Below are 21825 nucleotides of genomic sequence, written 5' to 3'. Positions count from 1 at the left end.
ATATCCCCCAACTCAGTTTCATGCTTCAGTGAGAAGATATGGTTTTGCCAATGGAAACCACTTCACATTTGGGCAACATCTAATGTCTAAGTGGCTCAGATTCAAGTTTCAGTGTAGATCCTGGTTCCTGCACATTTACTGTCAAAAATCACTTTATAGGAGCCAAACTGTGGAACCCTTCCAAATGTTAGGCACTATTAGAAGTACTATTAAAGTGCTGCAGAGTTTCAAAAGATTATGAAATTCTGACTCTTTTAACAATATGTTCTATGGTACGTCCATGAAATTTTAAACTGTTTCTTGTTTTTGTCAGGGGGCTAAAAGCAATCGAGATCCCCATTTTTTTAGTAGGATCACAGGTTTTAGAGAAAACTCCAAGTTGGAACTTCTATAATAATCTTATATCATTTTATACAACAGTGGATATATAGAACAGTTCTGCTTTTTGAACATAACTGAAATAAAACTTCAAGAGGACAGCTGTTTTATGTGTGCTGTGTACCTTAGCTGCTTGTTACCTCTTTGGTCAGCCTGCAAGAAATAAGACATTTATAAAGACATGATAGTTAAAATAAAGGTATAATGACTTTACATCTTTGTCTCGAAACATTTTTATTTTAAAGATATTTAGAGATAATGATAGTTATCCATCAGTCTGTGATATGATAATTGTGTTAATTTAACAAAATTTATTTCTAGCTTTCTTATAGTCGAAGCAAAAAAAAAAGAAAGAAAGAAAAAATAGCTAATGTCTTCCTTACTTGAAAAGCAAAAGCATATATACTCATCTGGAAATATATTTCCTTACAATAAATGCCAAAGAAATTATCACATTATTTACTTGTAAATAACCAATTATTTATGAAATATTTGTTTAGTGTCTACTTCCCTCATTAGATTATAAACACCTTGAAATAAGTGACCACATCTGTTTTGCTAACCACCATATCCCAGCTCCTAGAAAAAACGTGTTGGTTGAAGTCAAAATGAAATGTAATTGCATGGATTCTTATCCAACAAACACTGACTACCATAATGGACCATAACTTCCACAGAAGTATTATATCAAATGCCATTGGCATTCTTTATATTTTTAATTTTTTTACATATCTTATTTTTATTTTTTCAGCTTTATTGAGATATAATTGACAAATTGTAAGATATTTAAAGTGTACATCATGATGATGTGATATACTTTTGCATAGTGAAAGGATTCCTCCCGTTTAGTAAATTAAAGCATCGATAACCTTAAATATTTATCTTTTTTTATTTTTATGGTAAAAACAGTTACGTTTTACTCTCTTAGCAAATTTCAACTACACAATACAGTGTTATCAGATATAGTCACCGTATTATATATCAGATCCTCAGACTTTATTTTATATCTGAAAAGTTATATGCTCTTACCAACCTCTCCCTATATCCTCCATGGCCCAGCCCCTGACAAACACTTTTCTACCTTTTGTTTCTATGAGTTTTACTTTTTTTTTTTTTTTTAATTCCACATATAAGTGCTACCATACAGTGTTTGTTTTCTGTCTGGATTATTTTGTAGATATCCTGTTTCTAATTTCCTTTGGATATAAACCCAGAATTAAGATTGCGGGATCATTTGATAGTTCTATCTCCTGAGGACATCCTTACTGTTTTTCCTAGTGGCTATACCAATTTACATTCCCACCAAAAGTGTATAAGGGTTCCCATTTCTCCATATCATCAACAGTTAGCTCTTGTCTTTTGATAATAGCCATCCTAACAGGTGTGAGGTGATATCTCATTGTGGTTTTGATTTGCATTTCCCTGATAATTAATGACATTGAACACCTTCTCGTGTATCTGTTAGCCATTTGTGTCTTATTTGGGAAAATTTTCCTCTGCCCATTTTTTAAATCACATTGTCTTGTTTTCTTTTGTTTTTTTGCTATTGAGTTGTAGGAGTTCTTTATAGTTTTAGATATTAGCCCCCTTATCAGATACATGATTTGCAAATATTTTCTTTAATTCCATAGGTTGCTTTTTAATTTTGTTTATGGTTCTTGTTACTGTACAAAAGTTTTTTAGTTTGATACAGTCCCTGTTGTTTATTCTTACTTTGCTACCTCAGCTTTTGGTGTCAAATCCAAAAACTTATTGCCAACCCAGTGTCAAGGAACTTACCCCCTATATTGTATTCTAAAGTTTTACAATTTCAGGACTTATGTTCAAAATGTTTAAATCATTTTGAATTGGTTTTTGTGTATGGTCTAACTAAGATAGAAATCCAGTTTTATTCTTTTGCTGTGGCTGTTCCGTTTTTCAACACCATTTATTGAAGAGATTATTCTGTCCACATTATATATTTTTGGCTGCTTTGTGAAAAATCAATTGGTCATATATACATGGTTTTAATTCTGAGCACCCTATTCTGTTCCATTGACCTATACATCTATTATTATTGCCAGTACAATACTGTTTAAATTACTGTAAGTTTGTAATATAGTTTGAAATTAGAAAGTATGATGCCTCCAGCTTTGTTCTTCCTTCTCAAGATTATTTTGGCTATTCAGCATCTTTTGTGGCTCCATACAAATTTGATGATTTTTTTTATTTCTTTTAAAAATATCATTGGGATTTTGATGGGATTGCATTAAATGTATATATTGCTTTGGGTAATATGGACATTTTAACTATGTTAATTCTTGCAAGCCATGAACACAAAATATCTGTCCATTTCATTGTGTTTTTTTCAACCTCTTTTAATAATGCTTTATGGTTTTTAGTATATGTCATTCACATGCTTTGTTAAGTTTATTCTTAGGTCTTATATTTCTTTTTGTTGCATTTGCAAAAGTAATTTATTTTCATTTCTTTTTCTGAAATTTCATTGTTAATATATAGAAATGCAGTGGATTTTTTTTTTTTTTTAACCCTCACCTAAGGACATTTTTCCATTTTTTGTTCAGATGGAGTGGAAGGGTGGGGGGGAGAGAGAGAGAGAGAGAGAGAAACATCGACGTGAAAGGGATACATCGAGTGGCTGCCACCCGCACAACCCAACCAGGGCCAGGGACAAACTGCAACCAAGGTACGTGCCCTTAGCGGGAACTGAACCTGGGTCTCTCTGGACCGCAGGCCGACACTCTAACCGCTGAGCCAAACTGGCCAGGGTGCAGTGGATTTTTGTACATTGGTTTTATATTCTGAAACTTTACTGTATTTATTATTTTCAATAGTTTTTTGGTGGCGTCTTTAGGGTTTTCTATACAAAGATTCATGTCATCTGCAAAAAGTGAGGCTAGGACTCCCAGAACTATGTTGAATATTAGTGCTTAGAGTGGACATCTTGTCTTAGAGGAAAAGCTTTGAGTTTTTCATCATTTAGTAGGGTATTAGCTGAGGGTTTGTCATCTATGGCCTTTATTATGTTGAGGTACTTTCCTTCTATACCCATTTTATTAAGTGTTTTAATCGTAAATGGATGTTGTATCTTACCAAGGGTCTTTTCTGCATCTATTGATAAGATCATATCATTTTTATCCTTTATTTTGTTAATGTGGTATATCACATTGATTGATTTGCCTATGTTGAACCATCCTTGTGCCCCTGATGATGTTGTATTATTTTTTAAATGTATTGTTGTTTATTTTTTTATTATTTATTTATTTATTTATTTATTTATTTTTATCCTCACCCGAGGACACTTTTCCATTTTTTGTACAGATAGAGTGGGAGGGAGAGAGAGGAAGGGAGAGAGAGTGAGAAACATCGACGTGAAGGGACACATTGAGTGGCTGCCACCCACACGACCAACCAGGGCCGGGAACAAACTGCAACCGAAGTACGTGCCCTTAACAGGAACCGAACCTGGGTCTCTCCAGACCGCAGGCCGACGCTCTAACCGCTGAGCCAAACTGGCCAGGGCTATTGTTGTTTAATTTGCTAGTATTTTGTTTAGGATTTTTTCATCTGTATTCATCAGAGAGATTGGTCTATAGAGTTCTGTTATTCTTGCCAGGTTTTGGTATCAGGGTTATGTTGGCCTTATAAAGTGTTTTAGGAAGTATTGCCTCTTCTTCAATTGCTTTGGAAGAGTTTAAGAAAGATAGATATCAAATCTTCTTTTAATGTTTGGTAGAATTCACTAGTATATGGGCAAATACTTTTTTGACAAAGGAGCCAAAAACATCCAATGAAGAAAAGAAAGCCTTTTCAATAAATGGTGCTGGAAAATTGGAAAGCCACATACAAAAGAATGAAACTAGACTACAGTTTTTCTGCATGTACAAACATTAATACAAAATAGATTAAGTACCTAAATATAAGATCTGAGACAATAAATTCCATAAAAGAAACATAGGCACTGAACTTATGGACCTTAGTCTTAGAGAAGATTTTATCAATTTGACCCCAAAGACAAGGGAAGTAAAGGCAAAAATAAATAAATGAGAATATATCAAACTAAAAATTTCTTCACAGAAAGGAAAAAACAACAGCAAAATGAAAAGGGAACCAACCTAATCAGAGACTATATTTGCAAGAAGATGTAGTACATATATACAATGGAATACTAGTTGACCATGAGAAAAGAGATGAAATACTGCCATTTGCAGCAGTGTGGATGGACCTTGAGAATATCATGCTAAGCTAAATAAGTCAGACTGAAAAAGTCAAGAACCATATGGTTCCACTCATATGTGGGATATAAAACTGAAAGTCATAGACACAGACAACAGTATAGTGGTTACCAGAGGGAAGGGGACCAAATATATGGTGACGGAAGATGATTCGACTTTGTGTGGTGGGCACACAATGCAATATACTGATCATGTATCACAGAAATGTACCCTTGAAGCCTATATAATCGTATTTACCAATGTCTCCACAATAAAGTTTCAAAAGAGAGGGAAAAAAAGGGGGAAAAATTGTTTCCAGAATGCTTGGTTCCATTAAAATTATTTTCAGTTCACAAAAGTGGCCTTTTTTTCCTATTTTATCAAAACCCTCTCCCTTTCTTTTAATTTTTACTGCTAAGAAAAGAGAATAGACAAAAATTTCACAGACTTCACTGCTATGAACTAACCACATGTCTAAGAGTGATCCAATTTAGGCAAATCCTGCGTGTTTGGGGTATACTAGCCCTGTATTATTTTCAGTCCCCGTGAAACTTCTAGGCAGTAGGCTTATTCATCTACATGATGAGGCTTTTAGAAAGCTAGTTCATCCTAGAACACAATAGTTTTGAGCCTAAATAGTTTTGAGGATAATGAATGGTATCTTATTTCTTTTTACTATACTTTTCCAAAATAAATGTGAATAGCATATGAATCTTTAAAAGTATTTTTATGGACTAGAAACAGCTCTTTTTAGTGAGAGTCCTAGTAACACAAAAGCCATGAAGTGGCATTGAATTTAGTTTTTAACCAAATACATGGTTAAAATTATGTTTCTTATATTTCCAGAAGCTTTTAACAATCATATTTTTAATGATCATTTTACTCAAAAGATTAGATTACTGAGAATAACAGGCTTATCAAAAGGTTAGAAGCAAAATGTACATTATCTTGTCACTTTTACTATTTAGAACTTAGTGCCTATATTTTTTGAAAAGCATTTAAAGAATTTTTGAATTTTTTTATTTTTTTCATAATAATATTATTTTCCTCTGGAAAACATAACATTTGAAGTTAAGTACTTATCTTAGAAAGTGTCTGTTATTTCCTTCCTAATTCAGTTCACATTTACTGAGCTCCCACTGCTTCAGAAGACTTCACCAGTTAGTCAGTCCACAAATGTTGATCGCATGCCTACTGTGTGCCTGGCACTGTTCCAGGTGCTGGGACACTATACGGCAACAGTCATAGCAAAGTTTCTGCCATGAAGGAGCTTACATTGTAGTCAAAGTAGATGGATAGTTAACATATAAGACATCTCCAATAAAAAGTAGTAAATAAAGAAAAAAATTATTTCAGATGCTAGTAATTAAGAGTTACAACATTTAACAGGATAATGGGTTGGAGAGTGACTGGGCAGGAAGTCAGGGAGTGGTAATTCTCCTTTAGCTCATTTTTTTATTTTTCACACTTTGAGACTGCCTCATCCTGCTACTGCTACTGCTACTGCTACTGCCCTTCACTGAACGACTTGAAAACAACGTTTTCTCTCTGTCCTGCAGAGCAATATAACGTGGCTAACTGAGATGTTTTCTCCAGAAGTGAAGGAAATACATTAGTCCAGCCACATTTCTTGTCCCTTCCTTGTGTGTTATTAACCAGTTGTAAATGGTGAAATTTCTCACCTGTTCCCCACCACCACTTGCATTCTGTAATATTCTCTAAGGCATGGAAGATGCTGGGCAGCAGAAAAAAAAAAAAAAATCCACAAGTGTCCACTGTATGCATTAAACAGAATATTTGAAGGTGATACCAGTTTTAAAGACTCAAATACTTAGAATGATAGTCACTCAACATAGTGAGAAAAGTGAGGAAAGTAGATGGATATATGACAGAGCATTCAGTTTTCTATTACTGGTGTATTATAACTGTAAAGCTGTCCTATAAATTGGCTCAAGCCAATTTCCAGTATATATATGTAGTCATTTATATGCAAATGATAATATTAACTAAAAAACAAGCTCTTAAAAGGGATGTATCTAGAGAATAAAGAACACAAAAACCCCATATATCTGAAACTGGCAATTAATATTTACATTTGGATGGTACTTTAGAATGTATAAAGTACTTATATATGTAGCATCTCATGGACGCCTCGAAACAAAAATGTGAAATAGGTGCTATTATCTTCGTGTTATATATAAAGAAACTGAGGCTCATCTAGGTGATTTGCACAGAATCATAAAGCTAGAAAGTGTTAGAACTAGACATCTCACCCAGGGGGTATGTCTGCAAGTCTGGTGTGCTTTCCATTACACTATAGAGACAAATGGATATTTTCAAATAGAGGAAGACACAAAAAGAAGTGGAGTGATGATAGGAATGTGAATCCGAAGCTGTGGCTAACATGCCAGCAAGTAGGTAATCAGCAGTGTCTTCTAGCCTCAGAAGGCTGCCAGGATAAGAACAGAAAATAGTTATCAGATTCAGTCAGAAAACTGATCAATGATATTTAGAAAGAAAGTTTCTAAACAGCAAAGTTGTGATAAACTTTGAGTGATAAAAGTTTTGAGTTATCAAGGAAGGGTTTGATTTTTTTAATGGAGGTTTCTTATGCCAAGTATGTTCAAGTGATTCAATGAACAAACAGGCATTAGCAGCTCAATAGGTGGTCAAGATAAGTAATAAATTTGGGAAAACATGAGCATGCTAAAAGGAACAAAGACAATACAATAGAAATATAATGATACCAAAGAGAGGAAAAATACATTTTATGTGATAATCTCACGACTAGGCATCCTAAGGTAGAAAGGATAGGCACAAGAAGCAAAGGTATTGCAGACTGAAGAGTTACAGAAACCGTAACAAACGTTTCTACAGCATTCTCCTTTACTATGTGGTATAATACTAGTGGCTGTGAATGAACATAGAAAAACCACAGGCTTCACCATAGAGATCAAGTACTTTTTGAATCAACTCAAAAAATACTACATTGTCTCTTTTTACCCTCAGAAAACATTAGACTTGTTGCCTGTTTTTGTTACTTCATTGTCATATATTTTGTTTAAATGTCATAAAGTTTAAATTATTATATGCTCATTAGTTCTGATGCCTTGGGACGTAATGACTGATATTAGTAGTCTTCATAATAAAAAGGGTTGGTGAATTTTTACTGAACTGTCCTTTTGGGACTATAATTTTTAATATTCTCTGGAAGCTTTGCTAATTCTTTAGTAATAAAGTGCTCTTACACTGTCTTTATCATTGACAAGTTCATAAGGACCAGAGCTGTCTGTGTTAGCTGTAAATGTTGAACACCATGTTGATCTGACAAGTTCCTTACATGGTAGAGTCACCAAGGAAACATTATTAGAATATAACCATCTTATAAGCAAAAAGGGTGATTTTTATAACCTTTTAGCAATAATTTTAGACTGGTCTCTGCAATTTAGAAGATGAGTTTATCTTTTTCAGATAGGGGTACCAAACACCATCCAGTTGTTATAGACACATTCTTATGCTAAATTTTAAATTGTTGAGAACTGTAGAAGGAAATCAAAGACTGTTATAGGCTAATTAGCTTAGTTGCTAGTACTTTCAGTAGAGTTTCATTCATGGGTAGGTCAGTGATTTTGTACAGAGATAAAAGAATATGTCTTAGAGTAATAAGTTTTATTCAGTTATATAAATTAAATATATTTGTATATGAAGTATATGTTGAAATGTAGTTATATTTTTATTTTATTTTTTGCATGTAGTGAAATGGTCAGCTCTTCAATATACAAATTGTTGAGTTTTGGCAAATGTATATGCCCATTGTAACCACTACCCTAATAAAAATATAGAACATTTCCATCACCCCAAAATTTTCTTCTTACTTAGTTCCAGTCAATTCTCCTTGCCCTCCCTACCTCACCCTTGCTACTTCTGTTTGAATTTTTAGCTCCATACTTGAGCCTGTTTGTTTGTTTATTTGTTTTTGCCTGTTATTAAACTTCACATAAATGGCATATAGAGCTTGTACTCTTTTGTGTTTGGCTTATTTCATCTAATACCATGTTTTTGAGATTCATCAAGTTGTTACATGTATCACTAGTTTATTCTTTTTAATTACTAAGTAATATTTACTTTATTAATATATAACAATTTGTTGACCCATCTTCCTGTTCATGCACATCTGGGTTATATCCAATTATTGGCTATTATGAATAAAGCTTCTACTTTAAGGTATTTTTTATCTTTGGGGCTTAATAGTCTTGTTATGATGTCCCTAGTTTTGTTTTCTTTGTATCTGTCCTATTCAGTATTTGCTGGGCATCTTTGGCTCAAGATTCAAATATTTTTGCTGCCCTGTTCTCTATTCCCTCTCCTTCTGGAACTTTGATTACACATAAATTAGGTAGCTTATATTGTCTCACAGGTCACAGGTCATCCTGATTTTGTTTTTGCTTTTTTCCCCAATCTTTTTTCTCTCTGTTCTTTAGCTGGGGTGCTCCCATTGACCAGTATCAAGTTCACTGAAGCTTTCTTCTGCCTTCTCATTCACCTATTAAGTCTGTGCAGTGAATTTTTCTCTCAGATTTATACTTTACTGTTCTAGGATCTCAACTTGGTCTTTTTTTATATTTCAATTTGTCTATTAAAATATCTTGTACTCATTATTCCCACCTAAGTCCTTGAACATATTTATAATAGTTGCTTTAAAGTCTTTGCTAGCTCCAGTATATAGGTCATTATTGACTCTATTTCTGTTGTTTTCTCTCTACTTTTCACCCCTCTGCACTATGGATAACAGTCTTTGCTTACCTAGTAACTTTTTATTATATGTTGGTCATTGTAGATGATGAATTCCAAGTTTCTGTCATATTCTGAGGAGTCTCGGTTTTTCGTCTAGTGGGCATTTGAGTTATTGCCAGAAAACTTTAATTTCTTCAGGTATAAAATTGGTTTTATACCTTTATATGGTGACTTTTGCCCTTAGTTTTAGAGTAAACCCTTAGACCTGGAACGTCATTTTTACTCCTAGAGAATGAATGTTCTGGGTGTCAATGGAAAACCCAAAGTTTTATCTAGCCTTTCTGATTTGACAAAATTCAAACTCAAACTGTCTCTCCTAAGGTGGGCAGCAGCTTAAATCTCCGCTCAGCTTCTTCAGCTTTCCAGCTGTAGGCCTTCTACTATCTTCTTGGAGTCTTCTCCTTGCACTAGGTAAGAAATCATCTGAAAGACTGAAAGAAAGTACACTGGCTGGTTTTGCTCAGTGGTTAGAGTGTCGGCCTGCGGACCAAAGAGTTGCAGGTTCTATTTCAGGTCAAGGGCCCATACCTCAATTGCAGTTCAGTTTCTAGCCCTGGTCAGTGTCAGGTGGGAGGCAACCAATCGATGTGTCTCTCTCACATCGATGCTTCTTTCTCTCTCTCCTCGTCCTCCTCCTCTTCTTCTTCCTCTTCCTCCTCCCACTCTATCTAAAGATAAATGAAAAAATATCCTCGGGTGACAATTTAAAAAAAAAAAACAAAGATTGAGAGAAAGTGACACAGATTTGGGACTTTCCTATTCTATGTTTGCCTCCCCACTTCTTTCCCCCCAGGAATTTCCCTTAATAGTTTCCAGCAGTTCTGGCATCTATAAACTCCATCTTTTGACACCTCAAACCAGTAACTGCAGCCCTTGCTTGGGCTCTAGCTACCCTGCACACGCTGCAGGGAGAATTCTCTCAGGTAAAGAGCCACCCAGTGAAGAGTCTTTCTTTGATGGGTTTAATCTCCCCTGGTTTCTCTCCAATCCCACCAAATAGCTGTGTTATAATTTATCCATAGTTTATCAGTTACCAATAGGAGGCTCAGCTGATTACCAAAACAAGAACCCTCAATATGGTATATATTTTTTAATGTATCTGTATTGAAATAGGGTTAATTTTTCCAGACATTAAAATACATTTATTTTTATAAACAAAACAACATGAAGTGTATGCTTATGCAGTTTTAAATATCTTCAGAAAAAAATATCCTAAATTATATATTTTAAGTCATTTCTGAATTTTAGGATTATTAGTTATTACCATTTTTCTTTCTATTTATCTATGTTTTCTACTTTTTTCTACCAAAACATAGGCTGAAAAGTAAAGTTCTTTCTTTGCTCTCCTAAGCCAATAGTTTATTCATGGTGACTCTTTATAATAAGAAGTGCTTGTTCTTCTTTGACACATTTCATGTTATGATTTCACTAGGTTAACTGTCTAAAATCCCAGTAGTATATCTACATGGTAAACAATAATCTGCTTTTTTACTTTTTCCTGCTTTTAGGAATAGAGAAGTGGGACAAATTAAAGTTAAATGGTATATCCAGAATTTTAATCATATTGATAGAGTAGCCAGAAATAGACCTTAAATTTTAAGTCCCTCAGTTCAGCTGTGTAAACTATTTCTAAGCCATCAGCAACAGTGTCTGCAGTTAATTCTACATTTTCTAATGGGTATGGAAGAAAATTATCATAGTTAAACATAAGCCTCAAATATTTTAGAAACCTCACTTTAATCACTGATTTTAATCCTCTCTCCATCAAATCTTTTACTAGAACTTCTAGCAAACAAAAATTTTACTGATTTTAACTTTACTTCGAATAACCCTCAAAGGGCTAACAGTAAAGTGGCAGGAAGGCACACATTGCAAGAAGGCCAGGAATGTCCTTCTTTCCTGGATCGCAAGATTTCTTACAAAAGAGAGTCAAATAGGTATTTGTGATTCAGTGGTAGGGATACAACCTTTGCCAGGGATATTTTAATCATATTCTTTGTTTGTCCTAAGATGTCATAAAACTTAGTGATATACTTAATATCATTCCAAAGTTTCAAATCGAAACCAAAGGCAATGCTATTCTAGAAGATACCAAATAAAACTATTTTTTAAACATCTATATAAATGGATGAATATAAATGGAAATAACTGTTAAAATTTAATAGTTTTCAATATATGATCTGGGACTGGACTTTCTACTAGAGAGTAAAAATGCTGTAAGTACAAGAGGCAACACTGGCATGCAAATGGGAGAGTAAAAAGTACCTATCAGTGTAAATCTTCTGACTTTGATAATCAGGAGTTAACTGTATTATTCTTGCAACTTTTTGGTAACTTTGAAGTTGTGTGTGTGTGTGTGTGTGTGTGTGTGTGTGTGTGTGTGTGTGTTTAGTGGAAGGGAGAGAGAGAGAGATAAAAACATTGATGTGAGAGAAACATTGATCAGCTGCCTCCTGCACAGCCTCCACCAGGGATTGAGCCTGAAACCCGGGTATGTGCCCTGACCAGGAATTGAACCAGGACCTCTCAGTCCATGGGACAGTGCTCAATCCACTGAGCCTCACCAACCAGGCTGAAGTTATTTTAATTTTTTATTATTTTTAGAGAGGGGGAGAGAGAGAGATAAGAGAGAACATCGATTGGCCACCTCCTGCATGACCCCCACGGGGGATCGGGCCCACAACCTGGGCATGTGTCCTGACCAGGAATCGAACCGGTGACCTCTTGGTGCATGGGTCGATACTCAACCACTGAGCCACACCGACTGGACTGAAGTTGTTTGTAAAATGAATTTTATTTTTTAATTTAATATTTCTGGGTTCATTTTGTTAGCATATTTTCAAATAAGTATTTCCATACAACTTGAACCATTATATTCTGAAATAAAGTGTGAAGTATTATTAATTATAGAGTAAATATGTGTCCTGCATATATAAAATAGAAGTTTAAAATTCAAGAAAAAAAATCATTCCCAAAATTTTTAAAAATATTCTCTAATAATTATTGTAGAAACTACATTTCAGTGTCTTCCGGTTGCATCATTCCAGATTTTTTAACATTTTATTTTAAAGATAAGAGACAAGATTTTTATTTCACAGAGGCCTGTGCTGCCCCTTATCCTTTTGGCTATTCTTTCACATCAGGAAGAGATGTAAGTTATATAAAAAATGGTCTGGCCGGTGTGGCTCAGTGGTTGAGCGTCGACCCATACATCAATAGGTCACCAGTTCAATTCCCGGTCAGGACACATGCCCAGGTTGTGGGCCCGATCCCCAGTGGGGGGCATGAAGGAGGTGACCAGTCGATTTTCTCTCCCATCAATGTTTCTCTCTCTCTCTTTCTCTCCCTTCCTCTCTCTCTAAAATCAATAAAGGAAAAAAAAATTTTGTTTTAAAAGTGGAAATGTTGCTTTCCATGTTAACATCTACAGCAAACTTATTGTGTTATGATTGAGAAAATTGTTCTTCTTTTGAAAAATACTGGTTGGGAATGGTTACACAGAAACCTCATGTTTAGGAAATGACCTGTTGATTGTTATTTGCGTGGAATTCCATCCTTGGGTTTACAAAGTCCTATTTCCCTTAATCCAGTCCTGGAAGATGTGCAGTTGGGCATTCAGTAGAGCTAGAAACAAAGCCAGGCTCCAAAGTTTCCTTTCCTTAGTGGGGCTGGGTCCGGTACAGCATTAGTTTAGTTGCAATCCATTTGTCCATTGTGTGTGGGACCATGTGGGAGAATGGCTGTGGGCCACGTGGAAGAATGCAGGGGAGCCAAGAGAGCGCACCCCTGCAACAAGAGTCCCAAGAGCCCTGTGTGAACCAAGAGAAGCAAACGCCTTTGTTTAGGAGATTAAATATCTTAAATCTTCCTGTGCTTGCAGTGGCCATGCCTACTCTGGTCAGTGACCCTTCCCAGGTGTGACTGATAGACAAGAACCTTCCCTGTATCACCCAGACTTGACTGGACATGCCTCTAGACTGCAGCTTCCTGGCAAAGCTGCACAAATAGCATGCCTGTACTATTTGGCTTTCCCTTTGCTCCTTTCCTTTTAATTAATAACTAGGTTAAATTATAATAGTATCACTCTGGGCTGTTTATTGATAATGATTTGTGGCTACAGTATTATACCTAGACTGGCCGACCAATGTGAGTAATCTATTTATTCATATATTAGAATAAAGTCAACACTTTATTTTTTTTTTTTCATCTTGGCCCCTCCTCCTCCCAGGCACTCCCTTAGCCTCCTCCTGCCCCACCTTTTTGTATATAGAAGAGCTATCTATTTTGGCACATACCCTATTAGCCTTCATAATCTGAGTGGATATTAAAGCATATTGATGACCCCAAAATCACAAAAATAATCTCTCACCCAAGTTCTTGCCAGAGAGTGTAACCTCAGACTTTCTGTTGCTCGATTCTTATTGGGCAGAAATAAAAATAATACAATTATCTTTAGAAATACAATTGTGTAAAGGAGATACAGTCCATCCATTCCTTTATATGTACTAAATTTTATATCTTGAGTAAGCCCCACTATCACAGACTTATCAGCTCACCTGAAACGCATTATCTTTATTTCTCCCAAGTTGCTCTGTAGTGTCGTGTCATAAGTTCACACTAAGGATACAAGCATAAAAAGCAGCTGTTCTCCACAACTGGTTTGCTTTTATCACCTAGATGCAGTGACATAATATTGTATTACCCTCTTTGCATTTCTCAATAGGAAGCTCAGCCAAATGTTCAGCCATAATCTGGCAATTGTATGGGTCTTTGTTTTATTAATCCTTATGTACTGCTCTTACCTTATCCCTGCTTTTATCCTATTTCTCCACTCCTTTTATTCTTTACCCCTTTTTCTTTTATTCTACAATAATGTATATGTATGTCATCTCATGCTTCTTTCAATAAAGGAGTTGAATAAATAACTATTAAATAAACAAAAGTAACTCTACTACTCTATTCTTACTATGATGTTAAAATTTTCACTATAAATGGTTACAGAAGTGTATAATTGTAGACCCCCTTTTTCATAATTTGTAATTTTTTTCTAGTGAATGAGTTACAGCATTTTTTATTATATTATAAAGTACTTTTATCTAGATACTATAGATTTTCCTAAAATTACAGATTCTCTTAGGAAAGTTTTTCACAATCCATGTTTGTACTGATAGCTATAAATTTGGGGCTCAAAAGCATTGAAATCTGACCAACGGAAGACATCTTATTTTCAATAACCAACATCTTTTTTACAGTACAGATTAATCCTCCACCTAATAGATGCCATCCACCTATAGTGATAACCAATGATATATTTGAGATTGTTTGGGAATAATTCCCATCCATTGTTACTTTAATAAGATCCAAGTAATAAATCTGATTCTGATTTTAAAACACTTGGGGGAAAAAGACTTTTATGGCCCTATAATTAAATTTAAAATGTTGCTTAAAGCCAGTATACAAAGCAAAACAGTGCAAATAATATGTACTTGCCAAATTTTGTAATGTGTAAAATATACTTTACATCTATTACAATATCTCAAACCCCACGACTGCAAATATTTACAAACACAGAAATAAATTTAATTCCTTGACAATAATGAAGAATTTCAGCCTGTGCATCTTCTGGACAGTTACAGAAAAGCCCATATGGAAAGCTCAATTAGAGATTTGAAGTGTCTTTTTAGAGTGAAGTTCAATGTGGACACAGTAAGGATAATTAACTATAAATAATTTTTATTTTCTAGTAATTGCTTGGCTATGTCTGGTTCTGTCCAATATTTATCATAAATCAGTCCTTACTGGAATTTAATGTTAATTTAAATGCTTATGAGTTTTCTCTGTCCTGATACTCTGAAATATTATGTTATTAAAGTAATCAGTCCTATTTAGTATGTTTTCATTGTCATTTTCTAAATTAGTCAATAGTAGGAATTTACTACGTTTATATGACGTGTTCATGAATATATGTATTAATTTAAAATCAGTTCATTTTATCTTGAAGATGTTATTTTATATGTATTAATGGTGTGTGTGAATAAGTTCAGGATCCTTGAAGGATTCTTGCCATATAGGAGGCAGTTGCATTATGGGATGTTTTTTTAAAGTACATTCAGAGAGGAAATGCTTTGGGGGAGAGATCTGGGAATAAAATTAAAGTAGTACCAGAGAGCATGAGGGCAGCTACAGACTTGGGGGTTGACGATAACAAAGATAGTCTCTTTCTACATTACTAGGATGAAAAGAAACCACAGTTCTAGGAGCATAACTGACTCTCCAGAAGCCATCATTGTCCATCATCAGGTGGCAGGGAGCCTTCAGGACCAGGAGTCAGCAGCTAGATGCTATTACCTGCCAGAGCTAGGTCTTTTTTAGTGCATCATCAAAAAAGGTATCAAAATGGACAATGTAATCTTATGCCAGTTTTATATTATTCATAATAATTTGCTTTATGTGATATTTTATTCATTTCATTAGTTAATAGTAGTACATTTGAGACTATTTTGTTTATAAGGTTTTCTTAAATTTATGAGTAGAAGAAATTAAAGTTATAAGAATTAGAAAAAAGCAAAACTGAAATTGCTCATGCTCACATATGATTGTTTACATAGAAAATTCAAAATTAGTCCCGGCCAGTTTGGCTCAGCGGTTAGAGCGTCAGCCTGTGGTCCAGAGAGACCCGGGTTCGGTTCCCGCTAAGGGTGTGTACCTCAGTTGCAGTTTGTCCCCGGCCCTGGTTGGTTGTGTGGGTCGCAGCCACTCGGTGTGTCCCTTTCACGTCGATGTTTCTCTCTCTCTCTGTCTCTCTCTTCCTCTCTCTCCCTCCCACTCTATCTGAACAAAAAAATGGAAAAATGTCTCAAATGAGGATAAAAAAAAAAAAGGCAACGTGAGTGATCTTTGTGGTGATGGACATTCTGTAGCATTATCACCAACCTGGATGTAATATTACTATGATTTTTACAAAGTGTTACTGTTGGGGAAAATTACAAAAGTGACACAGGAACAATCTGTGTTATGTCTTACAACTGTATATAATCCACAATTATCTCAAAATTTTAAAATGTAATATGAATTAATGCATCTAAAAATAAAGTACAAGTCTTATATGGAAAAAAATGACAAAACTTTATTAAGAGACATCAAAGATTATCTAAATAAATGGCAAGATATAGCATGTTCATTGACTAGAAGATCCAATATTGTAAATATATCAGTTCTCCCAAAATTGTCCCAGAAGGTTTAGTACAATTTTTAATCATTAAGTGACTGGAATAATCTATAATGGCTACTTTACAACCTCCTCGTTTCTCCACTTCCTTCTTTCTGTTGGCAAGAAAGCAAAGAGCTGTGATTTTGAAAGCCTGACAAAGCAATACAAAATGATGCTTTGGATTCAAAAGTTTATGTAATGATTCATCCATGTATTTAGAATACCAAAAGCATTTTGCTTTGTAAATTCCAAAGTTTTTACTGTCATGATCTTCTTTATGCCTCCATTTCCTTAATTTCAAAATGGGAATCTTCACAAAATAGTGTAAAAACCATAGAGAGTATCTATGATTCTATGTTTTGTTATATTTTTAATAGCATTTAATAAGCATCAGTTTTCTGGTGAATTCTGTTCCAGACAGTTGTTCATACAACAAACATCTATTAAGCTTCAACTGTGATTTCTGAAGTAAAATGTTTTGGGACCTTCCCTCCGGAGAATTTGGAAATAAAGCAAGGTATTTGCCATAAGAGAAATGACTAGCTAAGCAAAGTAAGTATATGGTAATCTACCATATACAAAATACTGAAACATGAAGAAAAGGGAGTAGTTGGTGTGAGGTATAGGTGGCTTATTAGATGAAGTAAATATTGAAGTGCATCTTAAAGCAATTAGATATTCATCTTCTGAAAATTATTTTCATTTCCATTGCTTAACTGATTTGTAAATATTGACTATATTATAGCAAAATCTGTGTAACTTTGCCCTAATACAGCCTTTCTGAATTCAGATTTTATCTCTACAATGAAACTGTCATATGAAATTTTATCTAGGGTCCTTTCCACATCTTCACTATCTTATATTTGATATGTTTCTATCTACACCTAAATTTGGACCAAGCTAACTCCATCTTGGGACTACAAGGCAAGCTCTTGAACAGCTGAAGTTTGACTCTCTGAGAATTCTCAGTTCTAACACTTTTCTAAACCTCTTCTAATTCTAGGAAGTTGTATTTACATTTTAACAGTTACAGAGATCTAGACATAACTTTCAGTGTTTGTCAACTTATTGCTAATGGACTGTGGATCCCCCTCATCAGTTTGTTGGAGAGGCAAGAAAAACACTCTACTTCCTTCAGCTTTAATTACAGAGTATCCACTGTTATTATATAATTATTTTAGAGGAATTTATTTTATTTTATTTTTGTTACATAATTTATTTCTTAACCTAAAAGCTAGCGTACACTTCAACATAAGGTATATTTTATCAGTCTATGTTGAAGATGAACAAAGTTTGATCCCACCCTTCGAAACCTTTACAATGGTAATCTCTTCTCTGGCTGGACTTCAGAATCACAGTTTCTCAGATTTTGAAAAAGTTTAAGCAATGTCAATTGAGCTGGGCCCGGGAGAATAGGGGATACGTATAGAAGAAGAAGAGGGGAAGGAAAAGTCCAGAAAAGAAGACTGGAACCATAAAAATGGAGAGCTTTAAACCAAAGTAAGGAATTTCTACTTCATTTGATAGATTAAGGGCCATTGACTTTTTTTTTTTTTTAGGACACCAAGTTTTCTTTAATTATTTTTTGGGGGGAAGGGACATCATACTTCTACCCAATTAAGAGAAACATTTTTTATCAGTACAGAGGTCTTCTTTTTACACTTATGCCATGAGTTCATAGGGGATGGGTTCCAGCAGCTCCAGCTCCTTTCCATTGCTTTTCACAAAATGTGCTTCTTGGGTGGAGCAGGCTGAGGCTTCAGCTGAACCCAGGTCCCCTTCTCTTTGGCTTCCTTCTTTTTCTGATCATTTTCCTTCACACGTTTCAGGAAGCTATCTCGGCTCTTAGAGTGCTTAATATACTCAATACGTACATTAATTCTCTTGGCAAGAATCTTGCCCTTGACTTGTTTGTTCACAACAATGCCCACTGCATGCTGGGTGACATTGTAGACTCTTCCAGTTTTGCCATGGTAACATTTGTGGGGCATTCCTTTTTGAACAGTGCCCATTCCCTTTATGTCCACAATATCACCTTTCTTATAGATTTGCATGTATGTAGCCAAAGGAACAACTCCATGTTTTCTAAAAGGCCTAGAGAACAATAACGGGTGCCTCTCCTTTTTCCCTTTGTGTTCTCATTTTGGCGAATTACTGGAAGATGGAGGTTCCGGCGGAAAAGAAGGAGGTGGTGCAGCGGAACACCCCATTGGCTATTTTTGAGCAGAGAAAGGGATATATGACAAAATAATACTTTAGAATTGTTCATCTGGTAGTAGGGTACGCGATCGAGGAGTAGAGATTGAAGGTAATGAAATTAATTAGGAGGATGTTTCTGGATTCTAAATGACAGGTCATCAAATCTAGAGTGGTAACAGTGGGGGTAGAAAAGAAGAAAGATTTGAAAAACTGCTGAGGTGTAATTGTCAGAATTTAGAAAGTGGATCGGGAGGCAGCTAACAAGGGAGAAGAAAAGGCAAAGATGACTAAGAGGCTTTGAGCTAGAGTAAAGAGAATGTTGTGTCCATTCATAGAAATGAAAACCTCAGTGGAAAAGCCTGCCTGGAAAATAAGCCCACCATTTAGTTACCTCTGGGCTGCGTGCAGAAATGGAATGCTGCAACAGTGTGTTCCCTGTCCCAGTACCTTCCCACCAGACACAATAGTCCTTCTATGAGCTGCGAAACCACAAGTATCAGCATATAGAACATGAGCAGAACTGTTTAGGAAAATGCTGTTTCTAGTTCAACTCCATTTTTTTATCCACTATGAAATAGTTTTTATCAGACTCTCAACTCTTACTGAATATCACTATTACTGCACCATTCATTAATTTATTTATGTGAACTAGCAGTAAGTAGATTTTATTTATATTCTAAAGTGTGTAGAAGAGTGAGCCAAGGTGAATGCTGTATAGGTAAGGAGGAGTTGGTAAAGGCAATCTGGAAGAGTTAAATCCATCATCCTAACTGCCCACATCCATTCACCACATGCCAACCAGTGTACTTTTTAAAATGCTTGAAACTCTGCAAACAGCCCTTCCATTGCAATTGGAATAAAATTTCAACTTTTCACTATGGCCTGTGAGACCACACATTGCTTGGAGGCTACCCGCCTCTCTGAATCATCTTCTACCACTTTCCCCCTCTCCTACCATACTCCAGTCACTCCAACTTTTCCATTTCTCCACTGTAACAAGCTCTTCCCTCCTCAGAGCCCCTGCTTTGTTCTTTGAATTTTTTTTCTTTATTGATTTTTAGAGAGAGAGGAAGGGAAAGGGAGAGAGAGGTAGAAACATCGATGAGAAAGAACATCAATTGGCCGCCTCCTGCATGCCCTTCACTGAGGATTGGGCCCACAACTTGGGCATGTGCCCTGACTGGGAATTGAACCAGCAACCTCTTGGTGCATGGATCTGTGCTCAACCACTGAGCCACACTGCTGAGCTCTGTTTTTGTTCTTTGAATTTCTGCCTGCAGCAATCCCTTGAGACCTTCATCTGGCTCCTTCTTACCATTCAGGACTCCGGTCACAATTCTTCTCCATCCAGTCTAAATCGAGGACCTGAGACCCACCTCTCATCCCATCTCCTCCTCCTCCTTATCTCTTCACATCCCCCTATTGCATTTTCTTTACACTGCTTCTGACTCTGCCTGTCATCCCTCCTAACATGTATGCTACAGAGCAGAGCTATTATATATTGTGCTCACCACTGCATTCCAGCCCCCAGAAATAGTGCCTGGCATACAATAAATACATGTATGAATGTATAAGTTAACCAATCACAGGACCTCTGGAAAAATTGTCTACCTACAAAATATAAAGTAGAATCCACAATTCAGAAAGGAGGACAACAGAAAGTTTAGATTGAACTAGTTAAATGTTTTGTTTTGTTTAGAAATAAGGAAAGTATTTTGCAGTTTATTCTCTATTTCATCTCTCTCTCTCTCTCTCTCTCACACACACACACACACACACACACACTAGCAACCATAAGCCATAGACACCTACCTAGGAGCAAGCAGCCCTTTCTGACCATTTTATTTTAGAAAGAGGCCCAGTTTAGCTCTTTGCTGATTGTGTTGGGAATAGTCAGATCAGAAACCTGAACTTTTGAGAATAACTATTGTTTGGTTCTTTGCATTCCCTTGTTTAGTGCTCTGTGCTCTTACAATCCTTTGTGAAAGTTACTTTTGAAACTGGGAAAAGAAGCTTTTGCCCACACCTGGGCTTGAGTTTTAAAGGGAAACAATCTCCATGGAGGCCAGGCCTTGTGGCAACAGTAAGTACTATGTGAGATAAGAATTAAAACCAAAGAAAGCACTTCTACACCAACTGTCTGGGTTAGATAGGTCACTGAAGCAATAAGAATGTATCCATTTTTTATTGGTTGGGAGATGGTTTATTAGAGAGGTCTGCCAGATTCAGTGTCATAGATCCACACCACTGCAGGCTGTCTACTCTGCCGAAGAAGTTTACTTTTGTACACCTGAAACTAATTAATGTTGTATATCAACTATACATTGATAAATAATTTTTTAATAAAAGAATATTTTTACTTCCCAGAATTGCCTCCCTGGGTCTTAAGCAGCCCAGTGCCCTATACCTCCCTCTCCCTTTACCCCCTTCCATAGATGAGAGATATAGACAAGAAGGGGAAGGAAAGGACAGGCTGCCCCAGAAGCTGCAAATGACCCAAAAGTTTCTACCACTGATTTTATGTGTTTGTTTCAGCCTATCTCTTATCTCTGGTCAAGCTTGATGACTTGCCTTTAGGGTCTCAACACAATTTCAGCTTCAAAGGGCTTGCAACAGTGTCAGCAATGGACAGGGACTTGCCTGTATCTTACACAAGTAATTTAACGAGGCGGCATGTTTACTGAGCCACTCTTGTTATTTCCCTCACACAGTCTCAGTGAACACCTCACCCTGCTCCTTTTATCACCCCACCTAGTGAGGCTGAGTCCCACACTTATGCCTTTTAACTTGGAGAGTCCCTAGAAAACACACTTCCCTTTTCAGATATTGGTAAGTTTGGATTTTTTAATGAGGTTCTCCTGAGAAGCTCTAGAATTCATTTTTAAATGAATTTTAGTAGTTATATTTTATATCTTTTTAGAAGGCACATTATTTTTCAGTGCTCTGGTATTTCTCTAATTCTTTATAACTTTCTAAAAATAACTGCTGGTGAGCTCATAAGTTCATTAGCTAATCCCACTGGGACTCAGT

At 35.7% G+C, this 21825-nt stretch overlaps 2 protein-coding genes and 1 long non-coding RNA gene across 24 annotated transcripts in view; 2 read left to right on the top strand and 1 right to left on the bottom strand.

The window, feature by feature from the left end:
• The window catches only part of FAM172A (family with sequence similarity 172 member A), a 419901-nt gene that overhangs the window by 385700 nt on the left and 12376 nt on the right, over positions 1–21825 (top strand). The gene's annotated exons all lie outside the window — the stretch shown is intronic.
• Positions 15512–20873, top strand: LOC118642518. 2 transcript variants are annotated; one of them, XR_004961731.1, is made up of 3 exons: positions 15512–15774; positions 17014–17113; positions 20753–20873. It is a non-coding gene; the product is annotated as an uncharacterized LOC118642518 (long non-coding RNA). The 2 variants fall into 2 exon arrangements; XR_004961730.1 differs by having other exon boundaries at positions 17014–17148.
• LOC118642517 (60S ribosomal protein L21-like) lies at positions 18318–18689 on the bottom strand. Its single transcript, XM_036280350.1, has one exon. It carries the CDS (start codon positions 18648–18650, stop codon positions 18318–18320), a length of 333 nt encoding a protein of 110 aa, XP_036136243.1. The 5' UTR covers positions 18651–18689.

The sequence above is a fragment of the Molossus molossus genome, unplaced genomic scaffold (assembly GCF_014108415.1).
Source record: "Molossus molossus isolate mMolMol1 unplaced genomic scaffold, mMolMol1.p scaffold_m16_p_3, whole genome shotgun sequence".
In the NCBI taxonomy this organism is placed as follows: Eukaryota; Metazoa; Chordata; class Mammalia; order Chiroptera; family Molossidae; genus Molossus; species Molossus molossus.
This window is presented reverse-complemented; position numbering and strand designations above follow the sequence as displayed.